Here is a 17,099-nt window from a genome sequence, read left to right as displayed (position 1 = left end):
TCTCCTCTTAGCCTTTCCTTGACTTCTTCCCACCCCGTCTACACGCTCCCTATCGCCTTGTGCTCCATCTGCCCCTCTCTCCTGTCCCACTGCTGCTCCCTGCGTGTCGGAGCTGCGTGTAGGGCATTGTACCTACTGTGCATCCCCACCCCTTCTCCATTGTCAATGCAGGTCGCTGATGTGTGGGGGCTTCTGAGGGCTCAGTATATTGTTTCTTTAACATGAAGCTAAGGCATTAAAAAGAAAAGAAAAAAAACAATTGAAGAAGAAATGTCAGAGCAAGCTGTACAGGAATTAATGGCATACTGAAATGAAAAACAAAGCTGTAGTGCCAGAGCTGAGGAAGAGGCTGAGGAGCCCTTGGTTCCCGGCACCGGGGGAAGCAGGGCACCAAGTAAACAGTGCAGAAAACAAAAGAGAGCAAAACGCGTAACTAAACAGGAAGCGGCAGGGTAAATTTCATCCTGAGAAACCGAGGGCTACAAAATATGCTGCTGCAAAGAATAAAGGCATCTTCTGCAAACAAACATGCAGCGGCAGTCTGAGAAGCAATTTGCTAAAGGAGTGACCGATTAAAATTCAGGTGAAGGGTCACTGGGCTAAGGAGGGGGTAAGGAATAGTAGATTTGTGACATTAAACTGGATAATTCAAAGCATTCAACACCGGAAAGAATGTTATAGGCTTGTTAGGTGCAAGGTGAGAAAGGAGACAATGTTTTGTTGCAGATAATTTTTAATTTCACTGCTTCTGATGATTTCTTATTCTGTCCATTTTTCATTTTCCTCAAATTTAACCTCTAAGTCAAACTCCAAGGTTTTGGTTACAGATTAGCCCAAACTGCTCTCATGTAATGAAAAGACTAGGGCAAGCACACAGCTTGCTAAGTTGGAAAAAAAAATCCAATTTGCAAATATTTATCTAATTCCCAATCTGCCAGATTATATCAGAATCCACATTATTCCGTGGTCATCTTACTTTTATTCCTGTGCAGCTGTCAAGTTCCCTTACAATACAGGATGGCATTTGAGAAACAAATGAAAAGAGTTTTCAGAACCTGTGTAAAGTAAAGGTGTTGGACTGAGGGGTCTGCAGCAGAATTCCCTCAAGTTTTGGGTCTCATGTGAACAAGCTTTGTACGAGTATCTGTTGCCTCTGTGGGTGTGCTTAGATGACTAGAGTTAGGGCAAGTGAGGGTATTTTGCTGAGCCAGGTGCTTAGCATCTCTAGTCTATGTAACATACATACTGATACAGGAACCTTCCACTGTTTATATAAAAATGATTATTAGAAGGAAAAAAAAAATCTATGGAGGGTTTATGGGAGCTGCTTTTTATTTTTCCTTTGGGGCAGCCACTTTGCTTCTCATTTCCTATTCTTACATAGTATGAGGAGGGAGTCTTGCTAAAGGATCAATCTTCCCCAGCCAGGGGAAGGGGCCAGGGCAGGCAGGAGGGTGCCTGCTCCCCTGGCGCCCGCTCGAGGGGCAGGAGCTGCTGCAGAGCCATGCTGCTCTTCCCAGCCCCTTCTGCTGCCTGCAAATGTTCCACTTGGCTGCCACTTTTCTTGGCTGGTGAAGAAACACCTAACACTAAGAGCTGCTCTCTTTCTAGGAGCTTTCCCTCGTGGCCACGGTTGTCCCCAGCGTGAGGGCAAGCTACCTGAAAATGCCCTTTTGTGGGTTCCCAGCCACGGCCAGCCAGGGGAGAAAAAAACCCTCTCCGGCTTCCCCTTTTGGTTCAGCTTTCCTATTCTTGTAAATCGATGCCCCAAGCAACCACACTGCAGTTTGGGGGATTTTAGCTTTCTGATGGCTTTGCTGTTTTTATTTTTCCATGGGTGATATATGTGTTTCTGACAGCTTCTTTCTCATTCGCTTGGGAGGTTTCCGTCTTTCGCAAGTGTGAATTTTAGACTTTTTTTAAAATGGGTGGAGGAAATGGGCATTCTTAATTTTCTGATGTAATTAACAAAATGTGGAGGAAAGTTAGGGAAAAGTTTGGTTTTGGTTTCTTTAAGACCCCTTCACCTTTGGCACGATCAAAGGATTACGTGTTGTTCACCACGGAACCGGGACCTTCGGGATCCGGTTGAATCACAGGAGAAATGTTAAAAGAAATCTTCCCAGCCTATTTAAAAGTCTAATTCAAATACACAGGAAAGCATTTAGTTAGGCCGTAAAAATGCCTGAGATGTCTGAGAGCGTGTTTGAGCTGTGTGGGTTTTGGACTGATGTCACTTGTTGGAGCATCTTGTCAGCTAAGCTGAATTCACAGTTAAGTCCGAATATCTACAAGTCTATGATTCCTCAGCGCGAGGTGGATCTTCCTGTGATCCAAGATGAATTCTGGAAAGAAAAAGGCATATGACAAGAAGCCACGGATTTAAATTACTCCCTCTGGGAAATTATAATCTTTTAAAAAAAATAAATCTAATGACATGATGTGCACATGTACAAGTAATTGCGGAAGTGACACTTTGGCCCTATGGCCTTTTTACTAGAGGTCTTTCCCTCAAAGCAAATGTTAAATCTCCATAAGCAACATAATAATAAACATTTGCAGTTCACTTGTAAATTGATAGTACTAAAAAAGATTTTTAAAACTGCCAAGCTCTTTCTGTTAAAGACCCTTCTCTAACTAAGCTGTAGCTATAGCTGTCATATGAAAATTGATTGCACGTTTAAGAATAAATAAATGTAGGCTATTAAGGGTCGTGGTTGGATTTAGGGTTGTATTTACTTTCAGGGGAAGCATTGGCATTGCAGTGAAATCAGTAGTTCTCCCTACTTAAATGAAAGATAAAGGGCCATATATTACCAGTCACCCTCTGTGAAACCCACTGACCCATTTTATGTGCCTATGCCATAAAAAGTAATGTACCAGACTAAGACTGACTTATTTAATAATTAGCAGATATTTTTTCTTGTTTAGATTTTTTTTTAAAGTATGTTTTTTGTCCTGCGTATCTCGTGGTTACGATGCCAACTGAATCGTGTGTGTGAAAAAGGAAGGATATGGAGGAGAGGAAGGCAGAATAAAGCTTCACCCACTGTTTTTTGCATGTATTACTTTTTCCCTTCTTTTTACATATGAATGTAGTTGCATTTTATGTAAGATTTTCAAAGGAATGCATATTATGTTTTTGATTAGGGCTTGTGCCTATCATTGCTAGGCAATTGAAGGCAATACTGTAGAAAAGATACATTTAAACAAGGAAACGGAGAGGTGGAGGAGGCTGAGAGCAGAGAAACCAAGCCTGGGAGAAGCCCTTAATTTAGTTTATTAATTCCCTCTGTACTCGACTAAAAAGTAATGATATTTATGTTTTCAGCCAGTTTTAGAGTTAACGGGTTAGGAGCGTTCTGGTTTTTTCTTCCCAGGCGCTTGTGGTACGTCTCAAGTGTTCGCACCCGGGGACCGTGCATACCGATTTTGATACAGCTTCAGCCCTTAATCCGACAAGTTTTTCTGTAGCGCTGGCTCCTAGCCACGCACCAGGGCTCCGAGTAGAGAGAGGTCTGATACGACAGACTAGACTGCAGGAGCAGGGCAGCAGTTCCCTAGGTCGTTTTGTTTCTGTACTCATTTCATGCCTATCATTGAATTTTATAGGTTGCTTTAGCGAGTATCCTTTTCCTTTTTTTTTTTTGTGTGTGTGTGTGGTTTTTGTTTGTTTGTTTGTTTTGTTTGGCTGTTTACAAGAGTAGAAATACATATTTAATTTGTAAGTGCTGCAGCTATACAGGGAAAAAAGGCAGGGGGAAGAAGAGACATCAGGGATCCTTTTCCCCTAAAATATCACCAAAAAAAATGCAGTGAAAAGCTGTCAGCACCACTGCTGGCAGCTTGGTCATTTTTTTTCCCCAACCTAGGGAAGAGGTGTAGGTAACATGCAGACAGATGGTGCAGCTGAATAATAGGTTGGATAAGAAATTTAGCAGCATAATCTGTTTCTTCAAAGGAAGTTTTTCCTGCTAGTGAAGTTTACCTTTCTTCTGAAAAGCCCTATGAGGTTGTGGGGTTTTCAGTTTGTTTGTTTTACTAAATCTCATCTATTACAATGGCAGATACAGATTTACTTAAAATTCACATCTGGCTTCCCCTTTCAATGTTCTAGTAATGAAAGCCAGTAGAACAGATAAACCAGAAATATCTGGAGATAAAGGACAGCTTCAGGTTTCAAACTTTCTCTGATTTAGTGGAATGCTAAAAGGCAGAGCCTGAAATTTAGGACTGATTAGTGTGAATAAAATAATAAAGCGAACATCTTTCTGGGAACATTTATTTTCACTTTACGCCACATCTCAAGAAGAGGCATTCATGTTCTAGCAGCTCTGCTCATCCTCTGGATCAGACTGAACACCAGCTTTTGCTTCTTGAATTACAGATACACAGTTTTGTGAGCAAAATAGGGAAATCCCAAGCTATTGAACATTGATGGCAGCTTTCAAAATTACTTGAAAGTATGTGCCTCACAGAAGTCGGTTCTTAAAAGTACTTGAAAATATAAGCTAAAATGAAAAGCTTTTCACTAACAAATGTGTTGTTCAGTATCAAAAACTACTGAGCCTGACAGATTATTAATTTTCCTTAAAATTTTATGAAGATATCCAGTGGCCATTCTTTTAACAGACTTCGGCTCTTCTGGGAAACATGTAGGTCTATTCAGCTTTGATAGGAGATAACCACGACAATTTATGTATTTTAGGAAAAATACAAACCTGCGTCAGAATAAATTCTCCTGCAGTCAGGGAATTCCTGAAGAATATTTAAGGCTTAAAAGGAGCACTCTGATCATCTGGGCTTGTACCCATGTCTGAACCCACAGGTATTTCACCCAGAAAGAAGTCAAATTTCAGTAATCTCAGCCCAAAGACGAGTTTTGAATTAATTGCTCTCTTCTTCCACTGCACTGGGGGTTGCCTGGTGTAGTTTTCTGGATAATACAAATGTAATGCAAACTGCATTCCCACTGTAAACTAAAACAGAGTCCGTTGCTACTTATTTGTTGGATTTGTTTTGTGCTGAAGCAACATTAGTTTGTTTTGCTTTATGATGCCTTATACAGGAGCTTATGTATTCTGAACTCCCTGAATTTTCGATCCTGTTCAACACTGTGAGAAATCTCAGTTGAAGGGTTTAATGCGTTTTCCAATCAATGTGTAGGAAATTTGGCCTTATCAATTTAAATGCTGGTGATCCTTTCATTGCATTATGGAAGAATCTTCTCTAAGCAGAGATTATTCTTAAGAACTTCATAACATTTAAAGGTTAATATGTTAGGTAAAGAACAATATCTTAAGACAAACATTTTTATTACAGGACATGAAGGGATAGTTCTGATTAAATTACATGATTATTTGAATGGGAAGGAAGACAAAGTGCATCATTTCTTGCCCTCAACTTTAATGCCTTTAATCAAATAATGACCTTCTGGAAATAGTTAATTTTAAGCATTTGGAAAGATCAATACCACTTTGCCACCAAAAAATGGCCCAGATGATGAAATTTGATGTATTTAAAGTACCATTTCACCCTTTTAACCTAGTAAATAATTTAAAATGCTTTCAGTACTCCTATGCTGCCATAATGTATCTCATTGGAAGTATTATGACTTTTCCAAAAGCAACCTTTCTGTACAATGAGCAGCTTACAAGTTTAATACTGAAGCCTAAGACCATATGCACATATTGTAGTGGTGGTGTCGGCCTTTTTTCTTCTCTTTTATGTGTGGATTCGGTTTTGAAAAGAAATGGAAATATCTATGACGAACACAGCCATTTGGAACAAAAATGAGATTTGTAAAGCAAGTTGGACAGCTTTTGAAGGGAAAAAGTCAATATTTAAAGTTTAGTTCATGAGTTCTTTTCCTTTGTTTTGTCTATAAGCTTTTTTGTTAAAGGTGAAGGATTTGGGTTGCTCAGACAATTAAGAGCCCATTTTACCAAGTGTAATTTCATATCTGTGCTCTATAAACTGGAGTGCCTTCAGCATTGTAAATAAAAAAAATTGCCCTCTATTAGCATGTTTGTGGGCAGATTAAAAACAGTCTTCATTAGCATAAGTAACACTTACAGATTCTTTTAAAAGTAGAAAATTATTTGCTGAATGATAAATTGCTAGCTTTATAGTTAGTTGCTGAAAATGTGCTCATTCAAAATGCCTACTTTAGTTTAGTCTACAATACTCAATTTTTTTGAGTTCAAAGTACTGTTTAATGGATTATGTACTTAGTCTTTGTTCACAGTAGATGCTGAAATGCAATTCACACTTTTTGCTAAAATGTTTGTATCAAATACCTCCCTATTTAGACTGATTTCTTCTAACACTATATATTTTTATTATGCTATATGCCCCAGAGACTGATACAAAATAATCTCCGATATGCTATACCAAGGAAAAGCTGTTCACATCTTAGCACTGATACTGTAAAATGTTTTGCCTTCATGGATTCGAATTACAGCTCTTTTTAAAAATGTTTGATTCTTTGTTAGTTATTCTGAAAGAAATATTCATCATTTGGCAAATTATCATCACTATAGCAAATTCACCAAACAAAAGAATTCAGTTGCTCCACCTTGAAGCCCTTTCTTTCTGGACTTGTTTATTGCTGATTTGGATGGAAGCTTTGCCCAGAGAGCATCTTTCATGCTGGTAATGCTGCCCTCTTTGATCTAGTTAGAATTGGTATTTACACCTTAAGTGTAGATTTCCATTATATTATTTTTTTCATTTAATAAGAAGGATACCGGAATGCAAAAATAGTTTCTCTAGACACTGTGCGTGACAGAGCAGGACTTTAAATACAGCTCAACTCAGTCTGAATAAAATAGCATTTGGATACGTAAATAAAATGCACGTATGCTTTCTTTAAAATAAGCGTGCTCATGGGTCTTGCAGACTCTAATGTTTGGCAGTTATCCTCTTTGCGCTTTTCTTGCAATGGTTTGGCAGTAGAGCTTTCACAGGTTTTTTTCCTTTAATATCTTATGTTTCTTTACTAAATCCCTACAAGAAAACCAGGCAGAAGACTCTTATTTATTTTAAATATCTTAGGTTTAGCATCTTTTTTTTTTTTTCACCATTTTCTTGCTTACTGTAGCAAGACCTTTGCAGATGGTACTTGGTTACTTGAAAGTGCATAACAGTATTTTCTTTGTAGCAGATGGATTTAAGACTTTTAGTTCCCAATAAATGTAGGTTTACAATACATAACTTTACAGGATTTGTGTTGTATATAACAGGTTTGAACATATTATCTCAGAATTCATCTGCATGGCATTTTCAGCTTATCCAGGGCCCATGCCAGTATTTTAAGTAATAGGGAGAGCATAGTGATTGATAGCAGCTAAAGGCGTGATTTTGAATAGAAACAAAGGTTTTAGAACAGAAGGTGTCAAATTAAACTTTGTCAGTTTGAAAAGTAGTAACATCCTGAAAGTTCTGCAAACATATTTACATGTGGCTAATGTTTATATTTTGCTTTGTACTCTCTTTATATTCAGTGTAATGTTGCCTGGCAAATTTACTCTGTTTTAAAATCAAGGTTTTTCCTAATGTCACTGCAGAGTTTTGGGGGGTTTGCCTTGCTGCATAGATTTATCTGTCTAATTATTTTTAGGCTGTTTTTTAATGATGTGCTGTATGTGCTGTAGAAACTGGCTGTCATCAAATTTGAGTTATAAATATTTCCTTATTATTTTAGGGTCCTGTCCACTTACTATAATATTATAAAAGCATGAAAAAGCAGTGGTGTGAGCTCTCCTTCAGAATAAATTGTATGAACTATACAGAAATTGCTCTAGATGTAGGTGCATGTAAGAGGAAAAAAATCAGCCTTGTTAAGTTCACTAGTAAATTAAATGATGTTAACTATAGTGCTTCATACTTCTTTAGATCAAATAGAAGCAAAACCTACAAATTTTGCATAACTTAAAATCCCCATTAGACGAGTCTATATCATTATTTTTTCTCAGAGTTACAAAAACATTTCATACATTCTCATTTAGCTTACTTTTCTGAATAAGCTTTATGTTCAAACAGAAGTCTGAACTGAAATTAAATTAAATACTTATGGGGGTTGGTTGGTTGGTTTTCTGAACCAAGAGAAAACACGGTGGTATAAAGTCCTACTAACTAAATAAACCCCTACAGCCTCTGTTACTGCCCACTCACTAACTCTTCTGAGAATTTCTGTGAGGTCAACTTTTACAAATATTTTCAGAAATAAACAAAGACCCAAAATTGCTTCTGTCCTTGTAATTTTAGAAGATTTCAGTTGGTCATTTCCATGTTGCCCATCATATATTTTATCAGAATAACTGTTTACTTCTTTAAGAGCGTGAAGAACAGAGTGGAAAAGAGACATTTAATTAGAGTAGCAGTATATTCTATACACAGTGTCAGAAGCAACTGATTTCAGTATCTCAAAATCAGTGTTTCTCTGAAGGGCTAGCAGAGACATGCTTCATCTTACAACTCATCAAATCATTTTTACATAAAAAATTAGAAGTGAGATTTCAGTGCAAAGACTAATAGCATAGTACTGAAAGTGCAATGCTAGTTAACAGTAATTTGTAAGACTAAAGACTGATCTATCAACTGTAGAAACACAGAAAAGGCAATATGGGGAGAAGGAATTTCTTAGTTAACAAAAGTGTTGTGAAGTATGTTTAATCAGCATAAACTTTGATTGCTTAGGAATGATTTTTACTACGGGGCATTTAATAAGAGTTACAACTGCCTTTTCAAAAGAGCATCTGAAACTTCCATTGCCAGCAGACAAAACGTGCAGCTTCTAAGTGCATGGTGCAATTTCTTGTTAGGTCTGTGAGTATACCTTAAAGAGCTGTCATGGAAGGGGAAATGTTGTCTGTCTTGTCTTTATATATACATATATATATATATATATATATATAACTTTCACCTAAATGCTTTTGCAGTTCTCCTTTCTCTTTCACCACCATTAGAAGGACAGGACCAACAGTTTCAATATGAAGCAGTGCAGACTCCAATTGTCCTTCAGTTAGAAGGACAATTTTTTCAGCTTCAGGGTGGGCCTGTTTCTTTTTAATTAAATTTTCATTTCAATTAAAAGATCTCAATTTGGTTCTCTTCATCTTCTCCCCTCCATCCCCAGTAAACCACCTATGCTTTCCGATTGCACATCTTAACTTGCTGCAGAAAGCTAGCACGGCTGTTGAGCACAGTCCTGCACTTGACCCCATGGAAGCAAGGCAGGCAGAGAACCACAAGCAGCATGTGGATTTTGTTAGGGGCAGGGAGAGTTTGTGCACTGACCTGCTGACACGTCCCAGGGCTCCTCATGATGGGGAGGGAGAACATACAGACCCTTGCTACTGTTTTAGAAACATGCCATAGAGCTCGAACTGAGACAAGCTGTACATTATGTGCTCTGTAGGATGGCATTTGGCTACATTTCCCAATTAGCTTTTTAAGCCCTGGGGCAATACCCAGCATCTGCGTGGCCAAAAAGTGGGGTGCGCCCCCCCTCCAGGGTGCAGGGGGCCCCTCTGCTGCTGCTGCTCTCCTCCCTCTCAGCACACCTGGTGAGCACGCAGTGGGTCTGGGCCCTGCTTAAATTTTTGCCTTCTCAGCTCTGCTACCAGCATCTCACCAACATTTGTCAATTGGGTTATTTCTACTTTTTCTCCTGTGTCATTTGTTCAGTTTTCCTCCAAGAGCATACACTTGAAATCTTTATACACACCTCACCAAATATTTTCTTATACGATATGAATGCATTAAGATTATTTGTTTACTTTCACCTCTTCCTATCATGGCAATATTTTTACACTGCATTTATTAACTGCTAGCTAAAGATATGAATGTCTTCAAGAAAATAATGTATCTATTCTGTATCTATGTATCTATTGTATCTAGTAGTAAACCAGTCTGGATAAACCATATTTCAACTACCAGTACATATAAAAAGGATCTAAAAGCTTCTGTACATTTATATTATTTGTTGATTCAATAAAATGTCATATTATCTTTCCCACAGCATTAAGAAATAAAATTGCATGGACCTAGTTTTGAAAACAGATCCTCGATGCTAAAAGGAAGAAATATGCATGTTGCATGCATGCAATATTTTGTTTCTAAATTTTAGTATACCAAAAAATTGTTGCCAATGTACACTGTGCTTGCTAGAGCATTTGCACGAATCTTTTAAAACTGTCAGTGCACAATTGAGAAAAAAGTCTTCAATTAAATTTTAAGAACATATGAGGAAAGAATTGTTAAATTTTCAAGATGAATTTTTATGTCTTTTTTTAGAAGCAAGTTCTTGCAGGGCATTCCTTAGCTGACTTCATAGCATTTCCTGAAAAGACTGAGTTAGGGTAGGTGCGCTTTTAGGCAACTTGCTGTCTGGTGACCTGGAAATGGTCTAAAGGGTATGTCGGAAGCCTGAGGATATCTTGTTGTGACCCCAACAGTCCCTAGTAATACATGTAAAAGTGTGAGACTTTTTTTTTTTTTCTGGGTTTATAAGAAAAAATACTGAAGCAGATAATCAACATTCAAATCAGTTCAGCTGCAGAGGCCCCCCTACTCGTGGCAGATAGGAACACAATATTACTTTCCTGCATCCCATGAAAGGATTCCTCTCTTTTAAAAGGACGTTAGGGAGCTTTGCTATCATTCTGATTTCCATCAGGCAGCTCTGCAGTCAAAGCAGGTATCTGAAGTATTTTCCTGTTTGGAGGAGTAGTACCAGCATTTAGAAACTGCACAGCAGCTGATCTACCAGCTACTGAAATGTGGTGTTGATGCTCTCAGATGGGTGTAGGCTCGCATAAAATAAAACAGGCAGCAGAGAGAGTATCACAGACTGGCATCAGTGTGTAGGGGAGGATATAGGGGATTCTGCCTTGGTCAATGGGTTTGTTGAACAAAGAGCACTGGGGTGCAGGACCAAGGAAAATGTGCTTGTGTCTTACAAGGGTCTGAGCAATAAGGCAGTGGTCTCCTGGTGTGCTGATGTTTGCTTCACATCCAGCATTTACAGTGAAAGCTGCCGTGTCTTGCCAAGGGAGAGGGTGAGAGAACACAGCGCTGCTGAAGTCCACATTTCGCCCTCGTTTGCCCCTCATGAGGTGAGGAATTACTAACATTTTGCTGGTGTTATCTTCAAGGGGTGGCTCTGCGAGCTGTTACGTTGGAAAGAAGATCCCTCACCAGAGAACAGGACCCTCTGGGAGAATCTCTCCATGATCCGAAGGTTCCTCAGTCTTCCTCAGCCTGAACGTGATGCCATTTACGAACAAGAAAGCAATGCAGTTCATCACCATGGTGACAGGCCTTCCCACATTATCCATGTGCCAGCAGACCAGATTCAGGTTAGTTTACCTTGGCCAATCCAGCAGAGCACTAAGTAAATAAAGCTTTAAACATAGCAAAGGAAATTAGTGTTTCTTTCCTCCCCGCCAGACTAACTACAGCTCTCCTGGTAAGAGATAACAGCGCACTGCCCTCCGCCACCTGAATTAAAAGACGAGCGGGTGACCCCCTGTTTTTTTCTTCTGGTTTGGGTTTTTTCAAGCTTGTGTGGAGAGGGCGGCTCAGGCGCATGTGTGTGGGGCAGTACAAGCCATCCACGTGAGCTGCCCGTAGCTAGACAGGCATCAGGACCAAAAGACAGACATGTTGGGCGCTAGCTGTACATTGCCAGCAGAGTGGGAGGAGGTGACAACACGCTGCTCTTGGAAAGCTAAGCTCAGCCCCTCAGCAGCGGTGGCTCACCCCAGGTAGGAGTGAGGGAAGGGGACATGATTCCTCGTCCCATTTGAACCCCAGCCGAGACCGGGATGAGTCAATGTTTGTTTGTTTTTCCTTTAGAGCCCCTCTCCCACCACCCTTGGGAAAGGAGAGCATAGAGGCGCTTTCTTACCAGGCCTGCTGACCGCTGGACCTTGGCTGGGTGCTGCTCCGCAGGTGAGCTGGCACAAGGGCAAACGTGCCAGGGAGAGAACGGAGGGCTTGCAGGACCCACACCACCTGGCTTTGGAGGTGCTGTTCCCTTGGCTCTCACAGGCATCATGCACACGAGCCTGGTGGCCCCTCAGCCAGGGAGTGTGGCTGGCCGGTTTGCTAAACATCACAGGCCAGATCTGCAGCTCTCTGAGCTGGAGACTCTCTAATCCCTTCTCGCTGAAGACATGAGGTCAGCCTTTAAGTGCTCCCTCTTACAGGGCAGATATTACTCCTGCTTTTCAGTTCCCAACCTCAGCTGAGACCTGGTGCACGATTTGTATTACCTATACAGGAAAATATTTACAGAGCTAGGGAGGATAGAGTTATCTTGCAGCCAGAAACAACACAAGCGTATATTAAAGATAAAGCAAACTGAATAAGTCAATCCCTTAGGATATCAACTACTAAAATAATTGTGAAAGCCTGGAAAGTTGCTGTTGATTTAGCAAAAAGAGAGAGAAAGATCTATATTAAGTAATAAAACAGCACTTGTTTGAAAACGTACATTGTTTTTAATAAAATCACTTCTTAAGGGGATAAAAGGAAAAGCTTATGCACGGTATAAACATTTTGCCACTATGCCATTTACTTAGATTTTCTTGCCTTGTTGATAAAAGTTTTGTGTTTGATCTCACAAATATTATTCACCTAAGCAGTTGCACTGTAATCTCTTAATATGACTTGTAAGAGTATGGGTTGGGAGACTGGGCCTGAGTTTTGTCTGTGCTCTTCTACACTATAATTATTGGAGATGCAAAATTGTGTAGTTAAGACACGAGTTTTCAAACCGTATATACAAAGCCACCAGTCTTGTAAGATTTTAATGTGCTGGGAGTAGTCTTGAATCTCTGTGGGTTTGAAGCCTTGAATGGGACTGCTCGCAGACCGTAAAACACGAAAGGATGTGAATAGGGATGAGGCAAGAGCCCTAATTCCATGGGCATTTGCATCAGATTTTACAATAACGGATCACTTCGAGCAGGGGCTGCTGAAATGGGTGGTGAGACCTACATGAAGTCTTCACAACCACAAGTGGCACTGCGAAATGGCCAGAAATTAAATTCATCCAATCCCTACAATATTTTGTGCTGCTTAGGGTCTGCAAGTAAACTGCAACCAAAAGCTTGGGAACCACTTCTGACACACAAAAAACTGTTGAGGGGAGACTCGCAAAGGGAAATGAAATGTAGTGATAGCAGCTGCTTGTTTTGCTGCTGTTGTTTTTTAATAATAACTGGTGGTTTGTACCATATGACAAGAAATTTGCTGATCCAAAATATCTTACTAACCAGTGCTTCCTGTGCTGTGAAGCAAGAGAATTGTCAACAAAAACAGTAGCTGATAAATTTACTTTTGATTTTAAACACGATCTTATAATGTACTGTACTCCAGCAGTGGAGGAGAAAAACATCTCTGTCCCTAGGGCTCAGTGCCTCACCTTTTAAGAATGTTTCTGAATCCATGCTTGCAAAACTTCATTTTAAGCTCATGTTAATTATTTACATCATGATTTGCTTTATCTTATTCTTCTGATGTGCATACTGGCTCATTTTTATTGCTTGAGTTTTTGGAATGCAGCATGTTCCCTTCTAATAATAATAGTGCAACTTATTTAGAGCTTTGCATCTTAGTGCTTTATAAATATTAACTAAATAATCCCCAGCACAAACACTGCAGTAGGTAAATATGTTTGTTCCCCATATATATGCTGGGATCCTTGAACACAGGCAAGACAGACCCCCTCCATGGCCACAGGCAAGATGGGTCAGAGCCAGACCGGGAAACAAGGAGTTGCTACCTCCTGATCTCTTTGTCCTTGTGGAGGCAGGATTTGGCAGCACGATGTTAGACCCTTCCAGCTAACGCAGTCTGCAGTAACGTTTGCAAGTTTGGGGAGGCTTCAGTGGCTGCTCAGCGCAGATCGGTAGCGGGATATTCTGCACTTAGCTAAAATGCTTTCCCTCTCCCTGATCCCCCCATTCCCTCCGTCTAGCCATTGCTAGAGATTTTCAGCCCTCGCTTTGGGCAGCAGCTGCTACTGCTGGCAGAGCTCCTGTGTGTTTGCCCTCATCTGGCACTTTTCTCACTTTGCCCTTGCTACAGTTCTGGCTAAGCTGGTCAAGTTAATCCTACGCTATGTCACCTACTTAGCATTTTGTCGTGTCTGCACTTGACTCATGGAGCACGTTCATTAAACTGTCGGCTGAACCGCACCGATGTCACGTCATCGGCGCTTCAGCCGGACCAACCCAGAGTGCTCCACTGCTCTGCCCGCATCTTGCCAGCCCTTTATCCCCAGTCCCTGCTCACACATGCGCAGATGTGTGCAAGATATGCAGAGGCTTACTAATTATTTTAATTCAGGTTCACCTTACTACCATCAATAACGAGCCTTTTGTTTTGGTTTGCTTAAAGTTACTGAGCAATTGCTTATAGCTCTGCAATTTTTTCCCCTGGATTTTCTTGGTAACCCAAAATACGGGCAGGAATACATGTACAAAAAAACGTTGTGCTTTGTCTTGCAGCAGCAGCAGCAGCAACAGCAACAGCAACAACAGCAGCAGCAGCAGCAGCAACAGCAACCAGGTCCCAGACTACCCCCAAGGCAACCGACAGTAGCATCACCAGCTGAATCTGAGGATGAAAATCGTCAGAAACCCCGGCCGCGAACAAAGATTTCTGTTGAAGCCCTAGGGATCCTACAGAGTTTCATTCAAGACGTGGGCCTGTATCCAGATGAAGAAGCAATCCAGACTCTCTCCGCTCAGCTTGACCTGCCCAAGTACACCATCATCAAGTTCTTTCAGAACCAGCGATATTATCTCAAGCACCATGGGAAGCTGAAGGACAATTCTGGGTTGGAGGTGGATGTTGCAGAATACAAGGAGGAAGAGTTGCTCAAGGATTTAGAAGACAGCATCCAAGACAAAAATGCAAACACGCTTTTTCCGGTTAAACTAGAAGAAGAGTTATCGGTAGAAGGGAACACAGAGATTAATGCTGAATTGAAAGACTAATCTAAAAGTATTATTTTCTTTCAACAGTGCCACTGGTATTTACTAATGAAATGAAAGTTCCATCTTGCGTTCTGTCAAAAACCTTTATTATTCATTGTTTGGCCAATGAATCTTCCAAAACTTGCACAAAAGTTGAAAAAAGGATAATGCAGACTGCACTAGATGTTTTACTCTGTTTTACAAACTGCTTCGCAGCAACAGATGAAGCGTTGAGGATTGTTTGATATTAATTTGTGTTCACTGGATACACTGTGAGTGTACCCAATAAGCATGATACCAGTGATTTTGATTCTGGAGCCTTCAGACAAGCATTACAACTTTTGTGATTTACTGTTTTTTGTTTTTGTTTTGTTCTTGTTTTTTTAATTATTACTGTAGCACTCCACACTTGATCTTTGGAAACTCACATTTATTTAAAAAAAATAAAATAAAAAGAGTTTGTTACTCTTGTTCTATTGTATGTTACAAAAGAACTATAGACTGTGGAATGCAGTTTAAAGATAACATATGCCAACAAATGCCTTGTATTATATGGCACTGCCGTAATTCAGATTTGTTTTCTTTTGGAAATAAAGGTCACTGTTTTTTTTTTTCCATTCTCATTGTTACATGGTTTTAAAGAAAATGAAAAAGAAAATGTGAAACACAATTTAGTCCTCATTATTTATTTGTAGATCCTGCAGCATCATGTTGTAATTAATTTTTTTGGAAGTTTCCGTTAAATGTAATATTGCTTCTCTTGTTATCATACTGATTTTTTTTTCTATTTATAAATGTATTTTGATGGGCAGTAAAACAAAGTGTCTTAAAAGTTTTAAATAGAGAAAATGTGCTTTACACAGTTGCCTATAAAAAGTGCTCTATGTTATCCAAGCAATTCATACTATAAGCTTCACTCTTATTGTTGTATGCAATTTTTACTATCATGCAAATAAGCTTAGGTAAATAAAACTAATAGATCACCTTAGAAACTTATGCAATTAATGTGAAAATAATTGATGTTTGCAATGTGTCTTCCTTTGGTTTACAATCAATTTTAAAGCTACAGCTGTATAAATTTTCTGTATAAAGGTGTATTTCTTTTTTATGAGTTTATTGCTATGAAAACACCAGTTATTTTGTTACAGCTGGCTGTTTTTATAAGTGTATCACAATTTTCTTTATGCAGAAATGTTCTGACTAGGAGTGGTTATTGACTGTAACTACACAATTAAAATTGTTTGTATGGTATGATATGGCAGGGTTTGTCTGCGTATGTGTATATCTGGGAGGAATAACTTGTTCTTAGTGCACATCGTACCTTCTTGCCACCACTTTGAAGATGACATTTCAATTGTTCTCCTTTAAAATCACAAGCAGATTTTTTTTTAATGACCTTCTTAATATTTGAATATAGATAACATACTTCAAAAAGAAACACAGTTTGGTTATGAAAATCATAACCTGTCTTTTCTTGGTTTAAGAACTTGCCTGCCCAACAGAGATAGCAGGATATTATTGAGTCAAAAGGCTATCAGGCATAAACATATTTACAGTTCCTGGCAGTAATGCACTTATAATGGATACAGCTGGTTTTCTTTTACACTAGAATTATGCTAACACTATTCCTTGCACTAATGTTGAAACATTAAAAAAAAAAAATTATTAGTCACATACTACATAGGAAAGATAGGCTTTGCACATAGCAGTCCCTTTCTAAGCAAGATAATTTTAAATGATCACTAATAAGTCTCTTATAAGTCTCTTGATAAAGCCACCATAACTGGGGAGCTCTGAATTTATGCGAAGCTCTTGTCTAGGCTACAGAGGAGTCTACAGCTGAAACTTGTACATGATATGTATGCAGTTGTTCTCCATTCCTAGAGGAGGGACAACTTCCACCTGGTGTAATTGAGCTTTTAACATGAGATTCAATTTCAGCACAGCGATTCTAAAATGACTAAAAGTTAGCAAACCTCAGTTTTGTTTCAAAAGCACAAAAGAGCTTCAAAAGCACAAGTGGCTCTTAGGTGGCCGAAAATTTCTCCTTTTAGCCCCATTCAGTTCTTTAAGAAGATAATCATTAGGTAGCAAGGCAGGCTTTCA

At 39.4% G+C, this 17,099-nt stretch overlaps 1 protein-coding gene across 6 annotated transcripts in view; it reads left to right on the top strand.

Moving 5' to 3' along the window:
• The window catches only part of SATB1 (SATB homeobox 1), a 93,192-nt gene extending 76,945 nt beyond the window's left edge, over nt 1–16,247 (top strand). For 4 of the 6 annotated variants that reach the window (XM_080580996.1, XM_080580995.1, XM_080580998.1 and 1 more), the window contains exons 10-12: nt 11,160–11,363; nt 11,863–11,958; nt 14,523–16,247. In XM_080580996.1, the coding sequence (XP_080437122.1) occupies nt 11,160–11,363; nt 11,863–11,958; nt 14,523–15,014 (792 nt within the window). In that variant the 3' untranslated portion in view covers nt 15,015–16,247. The remainder of the gene's footprint in view (nt 1–11,159; nt 11,364–11,862; nt 11,959–14,522) is intronic. The other 2 variants (XM_080580999.1, XM_080581000.1) reach the window with 1 other exon arrangement.
• The last annotated feature ends 852 nt before the right edge of the window (nt 16,248–17,099 follow it).

Source organism: Anser brachyrhynchus, assembly GCF_964034855.1.
Source record: "Anser brachyrhynchus genome assembly, chromosome: 2".
NCBI classification, from domain to species: domain Eukaryota; kingdom Metazoa; phylum Chordata; class Aves; order Anseriformes; family Anatidae; genus Anser; species Anser brachyrhynchus.
This window is presented reverse-complemented; position numbering and strand designations above follow the sequence as displayed.